This window comes from Phyllostomus discolor, chromosome 11, assembly GCF_004126475.2.
Source record: "Phyllostomus discolor isolate MPI-MPIP mPhyDis1 chromosome 11, mPhyDis1.pri.v3, whole genome shotgun sequence".
Classification (NCBI taxonomy): Eukaryota; Metazoa; Chordata; class Mammalia; order Chiroptera; family Phyllostomidae; genus Phyllostomus; species Phyllostomus discolor.
Genome location: NC_040913.2, coordinates 62,904,261 through 62,916,604, shown reverse-complemented (window position 1 = coordinate 62,916,604; position 12,344 = coordinate 62,904,261). Strand labels below are relative to the sequence as shown.

General features: G+C 37.5%; 1 protein-coding gene across 3 annotated transcripts; it reads left to right on the top strand.

Moving 5' to 3' along the window:
• Positions 1–886: 886 nt before the first annotated feature.
• On the top strand, positions 887–9,275 carry LIG4 (DNA ligase 4). 3 transcript variants are annotated; one of them, XM_028526637.2, is made up of 2 exons: positions 887–1,215; positions 5,921–9,275. In XM_028526637.2, exon 2 carries the CDS (start codon positions 5,949–5,951, stop codon positions 8,682–8,684), a length of 2,736 nt encoding a protein of 911 aa, XP_028382438.1. In that variant the 5' UTR covers positions 887–1,215; positions 5,921–5,948; the 3' UTR covers positions 8,685–9,275. The 3 variants fall into 3 exon arrangements, with proteins under 3 accessions (XP_028382438.1, XP_035867340.1, XP_035867339.1); XM_036011447.1 differs by having other exon boundaries at positions 900–1,215; positions 6,001–9,275; XM_036011446.1 differs by lacking the exon at positions 887–1,215 and adding an exon at positions 3,347–3,497.
• Positions 9,276–12,344: the final 3,069 nt, after the last annotated feature.

The following is a 12,344-nucleotide window of genomic DNA, read 5'->3' as shown; positions in this document are numbered from 1 at the left end:
TTTACATAAGTAAAGTAATAATCACAGCAATGCTACAAGATGCTTAATTAGAAACTCTTGATTCTCTTTGAACCAAGCATGAGCAAGGCTAAAATAATAAAATATTGTATAAATCAACAATCCTGAAACATAAGGACTGAGTTTGTTTTCATGTTTCAATCCTGCATACCTAGGGCAATTACTATATCACAGTAGGTGCTCAATAAAGGTTTTCCTAATAACTTTTTGAATCCTGGAACAGATACTGCAAGGGTCCATAGCTGATTTCTGGGCACGCAGCTCTTTGTGTCTGTATTATGAATTATATATTAATTACAATTACATATGAATTATGTATTTCTGTATTAAGAGACAAGAACTCACATCATGATGACAAGGTGCCATCATGAAAAACTAGTAGGAATGAACAGCCTTAAACAATATTGCAAAAGCCAGTTTTTCCACTTAAATAACAACAGATGTTTTGGAATGGAAAATGCCCTCTTCAACCTGCGCTTTCACAATCAACCTGCGAGATAAGTATTGGTACCACTGTTCACAAACATGGAACAGAACTGAGTGGCTGTCCCTTGCTAAGGAGCGGCAAAGACAGGGAGGGATCAGGCTCATTCACGGTCTAAGTAAGGAGCCAGTGAGTGAAATGTTCTTGGGTCTCACTCAGCGACGAAATCAACTCTCATGCGTGAACCTCTTGAAAAAAGCACCCGCTGCTTTGGGAGGTTATTAGGAGCTGGCTTTGTAGTTACAGTGCTACCAGGGATCTCTCAGGTCCTCCACACCTTTGCGAGGTGCCTGGTTCTTCCAGGACCCTTCGCGAGAGTCACTACGCCTGCGCGCAGAATTCCTACGCCTCGGCTTTCCCAGCCTTCAGACGGAACTGCGCCGGCGCACATCTTTTTCCTAACGTCATGGTTTCCCCGGCCACATGGGGCTACAGCACCCGCGCCTTGAGCAGCTGGCAAGGACAGGCTCTTTAGGCTTCGGGTTCAGGTTTGGTGGAGGCACCTCAGTATTCGTGTATTGTAGGAGGTTTGTGGGGCAGCCCGGCCCGGGAGGGGCCTCAGAGTCCACTGAGCGATCCAGAGCTGAAGTCTGGGCAGGCGGAAGCTGGGCAAGTGTTCCCAAAGCAGCAGGAGCCAACAAATGCTTAAAAAGTTCATTTTTCTTGTTCCTGGACCCAAAGTTCTTGAGTTCAACCGCCCTCTGAATCCATAGGTGAGTAGTACGGAGCGCACTGGTGACCGCTGTGTTAGAAGCTGAGTCTTTGGTTCGGGTTCAAACTAGACCCCATCCCCGGAGACGTTTGTCTCTCAAGAACTGTGTAGGTGGTTTTAATTGTATGCATTCTGATTCCGAGGAACACCCCTCCCTCAAAAGGGCACCCTTGGGCTCAGAGAGGAAATGGGGTTTGTCTAGGGCCAGGGATTCACCAGTGATCCATTGGAGGTTTTGTTTGGGGGCAGAGGAGTGATGTGGACGGCTTCAGTGATTTTGCAGGCGTGCACCGGTGGAGTTAAAAGGAGAGACATAGGCTTGGAGAGAATTACTGCTTTGGTCCTTTTCTAACACCTTGTTTTTTCATTAACATACTGGCTCCCTCAGGCTTCAGGCTTTTTCTTACCTCTGATTTCTTTCTGCTGATTCTCCCCACATGTCAGAAAGTGCTGTGGAAGATAAGGTAGTGTAAACGCTTTGTCTCATGGGGAAGAAGCACATAATCTCATCTGGGGTTGCAGGAAGGAACTTAAGTTGTACCACTTTCTCTCCAATAAGATAGCTTTGAATCATCTCCTATATTCACAAGCTTCCAGGTGTGTTTTGTTGTGTCACTTCAGGACAATATAGGCAGCAGCTGAATGGATAAGTCATTATTGTGTACTAATTAATTATATTCATTCTCTCGAAAGCTTTGCTTATTGTTACAGAAAATTGAAGTGTCCCCCTTATCTGCTTAGTGTTTTGTAATATTTATTTTCTAAGTATTGCTTGGATCAGCAAGCATTATAGTTATAAAATTTATCAAGGACTTACTAAATGTTAGGTACTGTGCTAAGCACCTTAAGTAAATTATCTGATGTCATTCTTATCTTAATTTCTGTAGTTATTAACCCCATTTTACCCTTAAGGAAACTGAGTGCAAGAAATTGAATAGTTGCCACGTATCACATAGCCATTAAGTGTTAGAGTCCACAGTTGAACTCATACTTATTGGACTTCAGATCCTGTGCCCTGACCACAAACCTTGCTTTATTTTTTCACAAATTGAAAACTTCAGCTAAAAACACCCCAAAATCCAGAAAATAAAATTAAGGATCATGTAAAAAGCAGTGGAAATCTTTTTTAAAATTGATTTTAGAGAGAGGGAGAAAGAAACATCGATTTGTTGTTCCACTTATGCATTCATTGGATGATTCTTTACTGGGAATAAAACCCAAACCTAGTGCATCAGGTTAGTGGTCCAACCAACAGAGCTACTTGGCCAGGGCAGTGGAAACCTTAATATTGTATCAAAATACACTTTAAATAAGTAAAAATATTTAAGTCTATTCATGTTATATTAATTTTGGAATCCTGTTATCTATATAACAGTCTTACCTGCATGTGTATCTATACCCATAACTAGATTTCAACATTAGTATGAAATTATTTGAGTATTTGCCTGGGACTTGTTGAGGGAAACTGACTTTGAGACCATATAGAGTCTACAGATAGGTTGAAACTAAGTACCAATACTTGAACACTTAAAGAAGTATTTCTTCACATATTTATTTTAACATGCATTACATAAATTATAAAAATAACATTAGATACCAGAATATGCTTTGGAGGGGTGAGACAGTGAACATAGATAACCAGGTGGTGCATTCAGTTATGCAAATGAGAGACAGTGAGGGGAAACCGTTACTATATTCAAAGATAAAAATCTTAAGAATACAGTTTCATGAGTTTATCTCTTGGTCTAACTGACTCAGTAGAAGTGGGAATTTTTTTTTTTGTTTTTTTAGGAATTAGATTGAAAAATGTGGCTTTTCCCCCTCTAGGCCAACCAGTGGTTATTGTGAATCTTTCCCAGGGCAGTCATAGTTACTGAATGCTTTTAATCAAACTGAATGCCCACAGCCGTGTGTGTGTGTGTGTGTGTGTCCCTTTCTCCCTCCCCCGGCATTCTCTAGTGTGCCAGGGGAGGGAAAAATTCAACTCTAGGTATTTAGTAACTCATTCAGCAAACAAACCTGTCTCGCCAATCACTAGTGGCACAAATTCCAACATCATGTTCTGACTTCTAGAGAGTAACAGTTTAGTAAATGTGGTACAGTAGTGAGCCACTCCATTTCTTGTGCTAGATATTGTAGCCTTGTACTAATAGTATACACAGTTGTTTTTCTTTGCTGGAGTGGGGAATTTTGTGGTCTCTCCACTATAGCAGATTCCCCCATTCTCTGCTCTGGGCTCCTTGGGCTACATGGGATATGCCAGGAGGCATCTGAAACCACAAGGTAAAAACAAAGTCTATTCCTGGAGATAACATTTTTACTTGAAGTCTCTTTGAAAAGTTAGTGTTACATAGTTTACTGTATATTAAAGTAGTTCTGATACCTTGTAGATTCTAATAGAACTTGCATGGGTATTTAAAATGTCAAATAAATTTCACACTTCTTGTGATTGTTTTGGCAAATATTCTAGACCTTAGCACATGAAACTACATGTTGTTTTGTCTCTAACTTTAGAAGATATTCACTGAAAAGCTTTGTGTCGTGACATTTTGCTGTTTTTGTTTTTGTTAAAGAACTTACCATTTTTTAACTAGTTCCCATTGTCAATGCAAGAAACATCCAAACCCATAGAATTTTTATGAGTTTATTTGAGCCAAACTGACAGTTTCCTCAGTGAATTGATAAAATGCTGCAGAAAAATGGCAGGTTGGTGATGTGGACCCCCGCCCACGGGGTCCGTGTATTGTGGCTGCAATGAACAAATTCACATGGACTACAGAAGTCCTGTGGAGAAAAAGGGACAGAATGGCCACTCTCTAAGTGAAAGAGGGCCCTGACTCCTGCCCAGGCAGGCTTTTATTGCTTTTCTGGGTATATTACGTGGAGGAATGGTCCTCATTTACTATGCACAGGCTCCCTGTAGGTGATTACCTTTTACAGCTAAAAAGCAAAAAATGTTGCTAATTACTTTAAAGAAAAGAATGTGGCAGATGCAAGGGGAAAAGTGGTTGAACTAGTTACACTCCATACCTGGGAGATTTAGCACAGATTTTAAGAAGTTACTTTAAAGATACGCAGTAAACATTTGCTGGCTAAATGCAGGGTGAGGGAGTTTTAGCAAAAAGCAAGCCTCAAAGCAGCCTAGGCACAATGGAGGCCTGATTCCCCATGGGAGAACCGATCCATGGGCTCTGGTCCTGTGTGCTGACTCTCTCCCTGCCAGTTTTCCAAGTCAGGGGCTGGGCTACATTCCCCATGCCACTGGGATAGGTTCCCTATAGTTTTGCACCTTATTTATACATTATAATCAAAAGATAAAACATAAGAGGGTTACATGAAATCCATTGGTGATAGATTAAGGAAGCAAGAGAAAGAAGGTAGAACCTCTAGGATTGGATAAAAAGTAAAATGATATATGCACACTTTTTTTTACATAGGTGGATACAGGATAGTTAACAGTCAATAATTTGATAACATTGAGGGGATTTGTGGTCTTCCCACTTGAGCTATGAGGGGGATCTGGAAAAAGGGAACTTACTTGGTTATTGCAAAGGCATGTTTACCAGGTATGTAATCCTACATGTAAAAAGACAACAGACAGGCTTAGTTAAGGTGACCTTTTTCAGGGAAAACTACTGCCTTAGGACATGACTACCTACCCTGAACTGCTTTCAGTTAAGAAGTTTTCATTTCAGACCATCCTATGTGGTTACTTTAGGTCTCTGAGTTTGTAAATCCACCACAGAAGCCTCCTCTGAGCTTGTCAGGTTTCGTATTTGGCCTCTTTTTGTCCACACCACTATGTCCCTTTTTCTTTACAGGCTGTGTGCTCTCTTAGGGCAGCTCCATAGTGTGTCTGCCCAGAGCACAGTGCCTGGTTCATGTGCTGTCAATGAATGTTTGGGTTGGGGGTGGGGCTGGGTGGTAATTGTCAGGGAATATAAACAAAAAAGTGTACTAATGAATTTAAATTTATAAAATTGTAAATAACTATGATCAAATACAGAGTTAAAAGAGACAGGTCAAGTGAGGATTTTATGAGGAGGGTATTTTGAGTTGGGTTTTGAATTCTGGAGTGATTCAACATAGCTAACAGTGAAGTAGTAGAAGTAAACAAAAATATAGGGTTTGTTAATCTGAAAGAAGAAGATACCATTTTTTTGGCGGGGGAGGGGTGAAGGGCCCTGTCTATGTAGGAGCTCCAACTTCCTACAAAGCCAAATTTCAATTCAATAAGCTAATGATTTGTTGAAAGCATCTCTTTTAAGAAGCTTGTTTCTGATTCTGTGTAAGACAGAGAAGAGAAATATAAGGAAATGCCTTACTTCAGAAGCCCAGATATACTGAATTGAGCCTTAATCTGTTGTTTTCAATATTAGCAATCATCTTTTGTATTACAGTAAACAAGGAATGGAATAATTGATTTCGATAGAAGCTGTACTTTAGGGAGAAAGAATTAAAATGGTTAATTTTAATGTTGTAAATACATGGAATGAGACTACTTTTGATAATGAAGGTTAAATAGAATTAAGGTAAATTAGATGATTATTATTAAATGTAGAAATTGATAGCATTGTAGCATTTATAGCATTGATTGATTTTCATTTAGCAAATTTTATGAACCAGATGTTCTGTAAGGTCGTTATATTAAATAATTAGTTGAATTTCATCTTTTACTTAAAGTTACTCTCTTTCTGTTTTATTAGTTGAACCAGAGGATTCAGCATCGCTGCTATGGCTGCCTCACAAACCTCACAAACTGTTGCATCTCACGTTCCTTTTGCAGATTTATGTTCAACTTTAGAACGAATACAGAGAAGTAAAGGGCGTGCAGATAAAATCAGATACTTCAGGGAATTTTTAGATTCTTGGAGGAGATTTCACGATGCCCTACATAAGAACCAAAATGATGTCACAGACTCTTTTTATCCAGCAATGAGACTTATTCTTCCTCAGCTAGAAAGAGAGAGAGAGGCCTATGGGATCAAAGAAACTATGCTTGCTAAACTTTATATCGAATTGCTCAATTTACCTAGAGGAGGAAAAGATGCTCTTAAACTTCTAAATTACAGAACACCTACTGGAACTCGTGGAGATGCTGGAGACTTTGCAATGATTGCATATTTTGTGTTGAAACCAAGATGTTTACAGAAAGGACAATTAACCATACAGCAAGTAAATGACATTTTAGACTCAATTGCTAGCAATAATACTGCCAGAAGAAAGGACTTAGTAAAGAAGAGTTTTCTTCACCTTATAAGTAAGTGTTCAGCACTTGAACAAAAGTGGCTTATACGGATGATTGTAAAGGACTTAAAGCTTGGTGTTAGTCAGCAAACTGTATTTTCCATTTTTCATAATGATGCTGCTGAGTTGCATAATGTCACCACAGATCTGGAGAAAGTCTGTAGGCAACTGCACGATCCTTCAGTAGGACTCAGTGATATTTCCATCACTTTATTCTCTCCCTTTAAGCCAATGTTAGCCGCAATAGCAGATATTGAGCGAATTGAGAAGGACATGAAAAACCAGAGTTTCTACATTGAAACCAAGCTAGATGGTGAACGTATGCAAATGCACAAAGATGGTGATATATATGAATACTTCTCACGAAATGGGTATAAATATACAGATCAGTTTGGTACTTCTTCTCAGGAGGGTTCTCTTACACCATTCATTCATAATACATTCAAAACAGATATACAAATGTGTATCCTTGACGGTGAGATGATGGCCTACAATCCTAATACCCAAACTTTTATGCAAAAGGGAAATAAGTTTGATATTAAAAGAATGGTAGAATATTCTGATCTGCAGACTTGTTACTGTGTTTTTGATGTATTGATGGTCAATAATAAAAAGCTAGGACATGAAACCCTGAAAAAGAGGTATGAAATTCTTAGTAGTATTTTTACACCAATACCAGGTAGAATAGAAATAGTGCAGAAAACACAGGCTCATACTAATAAAGAAGTAATTGATGCTCTGAATGAAGCAATAGATAAAAGAGAAGAGGGAATTATGATAAAACATCCTCTATCCATTTATAAGCCAGACAAAAGAGGTGAAGGATGGTTAAAAATCAAGCCAGAGTATGTAAATGGATTGATGGATGAACTGGACATCATAATTGTTGGTGGCTACTGGGGTAAAGGTTCACGTGGTGGAATGATGTCTCATTTTTTGTGTGCTGTAGCAGAGAAGCCCTCTTCTGGTGAAAAACCATCAGTGTTTCATACTCTTTGTCGTGTTGGCTCAGGTTACACCATGAAAGAACTGTATGATCTGGGTTTGAAGTTGTCCAAACATTGGAAACCTTTTCATAAAAAGGCTCCACCAAGTAGCATTTTATGTGGAACGGAGAAACCAGAAGTGTACATTGAACCTTGTAATTCTGTCATTGTTCAGATTAAAGCAACAGAGATTGTTCCCAGTGATATGTATAAAACTGACTGCACTTTGCGTTTTCCACGAATTGAGAAGATAAGAGAAGACAAAGAGTGGCATGAATGCATGACTCTGGATGACTTAGAACAACTTCGAGGGAAAGCATCTGGAAAGCTTGCATCTAAGCACTTTCTTGTTGGTGGTGATGATGGACCACAAGAAAAAAAGCGGAAAGCTGCCCCAAAGATTAAGAAAGTTATTGGAATTATTGAGCACTTAAAAGCACCTAACCTTTCTAACATAAACAAAGTTTCCAATATATTTGAAGATGTGGAATTTTGTGTTATGAGTGGAATAAGTAGCCATCCAAAGCCTGATCTGGAGAACAGAATTGCAGAATTTGGTGGTTATATAGTACAAAATCCAGGCCCAGACACCTACTGCGTTATTGCAGGGTCTGAGAACATAAGAGTGAAAAACATAATTTCTTCAAATAAACATGATGTTGTCAAGCCTGAGTGGCTGCTAGAATGTTTTAAGACCGAAAGCTGTGTGCCATGGCAGCCTCATTTTATGATTCATATGTGCCCATCAACAAAACAACATTTTGCCCGTGAATATGATTGTTATGGTGATAGTTATTTCACTGATACAGATTTGAACCAACTGAAGGAAGTATTCACAGGAATTAAAAGTCCTAGTGAACAGACTCCTGAAGAAATGGCTTCTGTGATTGCTGATTTAGAATATCGCTATTCCTGGGACTGCTCTCCCCTCAGTATGTTTCGACACCACACTATTTATTTGGACTTGTATACTGTTATTAATGACTTGAATAGCAAAATTGAGGGAACAAGATTAGCTATTACAGCCTTAGAGCTTCGATTTCATGGAGCAAAAGTAGTTTCTTATTTAGCTGAGGGAGTATCTCATGTAATCATTGGGAAGGATCATAGTCGTGTTGCAGATTTTAAAGCTTTTCGAAGAACTCTTAAGAGAAAGTTTAAAATTCTACAAGAAGGTTGGGTAACTGATTCAATAGACAAATGTGAGTTACAGGAGGAAAATGAATATCTGGTTTAAAGCTAGTTTTTCTAGTTATGAAAGAATCTGATTTGGCTGACTCCTAACAGGTGGTAATAAGAAAATATTAAACTAAATTTTATGTTTATCTCAAAAATCTGTGTTTGAACAAAGTTGGTATAGGAAAATAAGAATCTTCTTGTAAGTTTTGAGATAGAAAAGACATTGAGTGGCTCAAAGCCAAGAAAGAAAAAAATTTTAGCAATGTAGTATTTGGGCATTTTTATAACCAAGATGAAATAAGCAGTTTAAAGAAAAGATATTTATGTAATATTTCTATAGGAATATAGTCATTTGAGTCAGATATTAATAAAATACATATAGAAGCTTTTAGAGCCATAGTATTGACCTAAACAGGATTTTATCTAATAAAAGCATTATAGGAAAAAAGCAGAGCTGTTAAATTGGACTTGTAAAATAAGTCTTTTAACGTGAAAGCTGAAATTCTTTTCAGTGTAAAATGTAAACAAAGTTATTTTTTTAAGGTTAAGGTCAAGCTCATGAATAAGACCTTGTTAATGATGTCATTACCTAAATTAGGGATAGAATAACACTTAATGGTCTAAAAACTTAAAATTAGATCAGTTTGATGGAAAAAAAAAAAACACTAGAGAGTTTAAAAGTCCTTGACCCACACTTAACTTTTTTCTAAAATAGAGCATGTTTTAAATAAAATATTTTTATGTGAATTTGTACTCCAGTATAAATGATATTCACAGAGTGATTCTTCTAGATGTAGTTCATTGAATAAGTGTCAAATGGCAAGTTGTGTTGTAACTTTCATTACAGACAAGTAAATTGCTTTAACTTTTAATATAACTTATTTATCAGGTTATTTAAAGTCTGTATATAGTATATATTGTGTCTGGATTTAAATATTAAATTTTGGAATATAGCTTATACATACATTTTGAAAAATACACTTTCATGACACCATTGAAATACTTGGAATTTGGTACCTGAGAAAATGTGTAGGTTATTTATAATTAGAAATGTTACCCAAACAGTGGAACAAATATATGTAATTTTGTTATCTTTCTTAATTTAAATAAAATATTTATATACTATTAAATACTTTCTTATGATATATTTATTTTAAAACAATAGTTATTTCAGTCAGATGTTATGCTATCAGTATAGTTTTTTTAAAGATTTTATTTAATTTTAGAAAGACAGGAAGGGAGGGAGAAAGAAAGGGAGAGAAACATCTGTGTGTGGTTGCCTCTTCTGTGCCCACAACTGGGGACTGGGCTGGCAACCCAGGCATGTGCCCTAACTGGAATCAAACCTGTGACCCTTTGGTTCACAGGCTGGCGCTCAATGCACTCAATCACACCAGCCAGGGCTATATAATTTTTGATTGATTCAAATATGGCTCCTATTTAAAGTCATTTGTATTTTATATTTCTTAATGAGCTTTAATTTAAAAATTAACCTTGTATATTTTTATATCTATTGAGAAAATTACAAAATACCAGGTAAACAAAGTGGGGAAAAACTGCATGATTGTACCAACAAATATGACATTTACCATTTTAGGTTACTGATGGTAACATTAGTGCACAATATCTACATTATAGTGTAACAAATAAGTGCAAAACAAACTAGGATGCTTTATTTGATCAGCTTTTCTCACTTAGTAAATTTTGAGACTATACCTATACCATTCCTTTTTTCCCTTTAATTTACTTTATTTTTTATTGTTGTTCAAGTACAGTTGTCTCCATTTTCACCCCCCACTAGGCCCTCCTGCCCCAGCCATCCCTGTCTCCCACCCTTGAACCCATCCCCTTTGGCTTTGTCCATGTGTCCTTCATACCTGTTCCTTGATGGCCCTATCCTCTATTATCCCTCTCCCCTTCTCTCTGGTTACTGTCAGATTATTCTGAATTTCAATGTCTCTGGTTGTATTTTGCTTGCTTATTTTGTTGATTAGGTTCCACTTATAGGTAAGATCATATGGTATTTCTCTTTCACTGCCAGGCCTGTTTCATTTAATATAATGCTTTCCAATTCTATCCATGCTGTCATGAAGGGTAGGAGCTCCTTTCTTTCTGCTACATAGTATTCCATTGTATAAATATACCACTTTTTTGATCCACTCATTTTCTGATGGGCACCTAGGTTGCTTCTAGCACTTGGCTATTGTGAATTGTGCTGCTATGAATATTGGGGTGCATAGGTTGTTTGGGATTGGTGTTTCAGGGTTCTTGGGATATAATCCCAGCAGTGGAATTGCTGGGTCAAAAGGCAGTTCCATTTCCAGTTTTCTGAGGAAATCCCATACTGTTTTCACAGTGGCTGCACCAGTCTGCATTCCTACCACCAGTGCACTAGGGTTCCCTTTTCTCCACAACCTCTCCAACACTTGTTTGCTGATTTGTTTATGATGGCCATTCTCATCAGTGTGAAGTGGTATCTCATTGTGGTTTTAATTTACATCTCTCTGATGGCTAGTGACGCTGAGCATCTTTTCCTATGTCTCTGGGCTCTCTGTATGTCCTTCTTGAAGAAATGTCTGTTCAAGTCCTTTGCTCATTTTTTAATTGGGTTGTTTGTCTTCTTGGAGTGGAATTGTGTGAATTCTTTATATATTTTGGAGATCAAACCCTTGTCCGAGGTCAGAGCCACAGCAATCAGACAAGATAGAGAAATAAAAGCATCCGAATTGGAAAGGAGGAAGTAAAACTATCACTGTTTGTAGATGACATGATAGTGTACATAGAAAATCATATAGACTTCACCAAAAAACTAATTTATCAGCCCTGGCTGGCATAGCTCAGTGGATTGAGCGCGGGCTGGGAGCCAAAGTGTCCCAGGTTCGATTCCCAGCCAGGGTACATGCCTGGGTTGCAGGCCACGGCCCCCAGCAACCGCACATTGATGTTTCTCTCCCTCTCTCTCCCTCTCTCTCTCTCTCTCTCTCTCTCTCTCTCTCTCTCTCTCTCTCTCCCTCCCTTCCCTCCCTAAAAATAAATAAATAAAATCTTAAAAAAAAAACCTAATTTATCTACTAACCAAATTTGGCAAAACAGCAGGGTTCAAAGTCAATATTCATAAATCAAAGGCATTTTTATACCTACACTATTCTTAATTGCTGCACAATGTTCCATTGAATATTCTGTAATGTATCCAAGCCAGCCTATTGACTTTCAGTTTATTTCACCCTGCCACCTCCCTCCCTTCTATTTTCCTACTGAGTGTTTATAATAAATCTTTTATATGTCTCTATACACTAGTTCTATTCATTTCTTATACATTCCTGAAATGGAATTACTGATTCAAAGTTACATAGTTTTTAGTGACTTAATATGCATTGCAAAATACTGGCAAAAATGCCTTTCAAGATTTTTTCTTCTCTAAATGTTGGAGAGTTCATTTTCTTATTATTGGACCTATTCTTTATTCTCAGTCACTCCATGGGTATTCTCATCCTGTCCCATGGCTTTAAATATGCTGATAATTCCCACAAGTTTTTGCCCTGATTTCTTTGCTGAACTACAGTTTGTATATCTAATATCAATACATGAAGTCTGATGGGCCTCTCAAGCTTAATATGTCTAACCATAAATATTCTTTAAAATTATTAAAAGTATTAATATTATAAAACAATTTTAAATACAAAAGAGAATAGTCTAATAAACCTGCATGTGCACATCA

Excerpts from the sequence above, each read along its gene's own strand:
- LIG4 (XM_028526637.2), top strand. The coding sequence starts at position 5,949 with ATGGCTGCCTCACAAACCTCACAAACTGTTGCATCTCACGTTCCTTTT.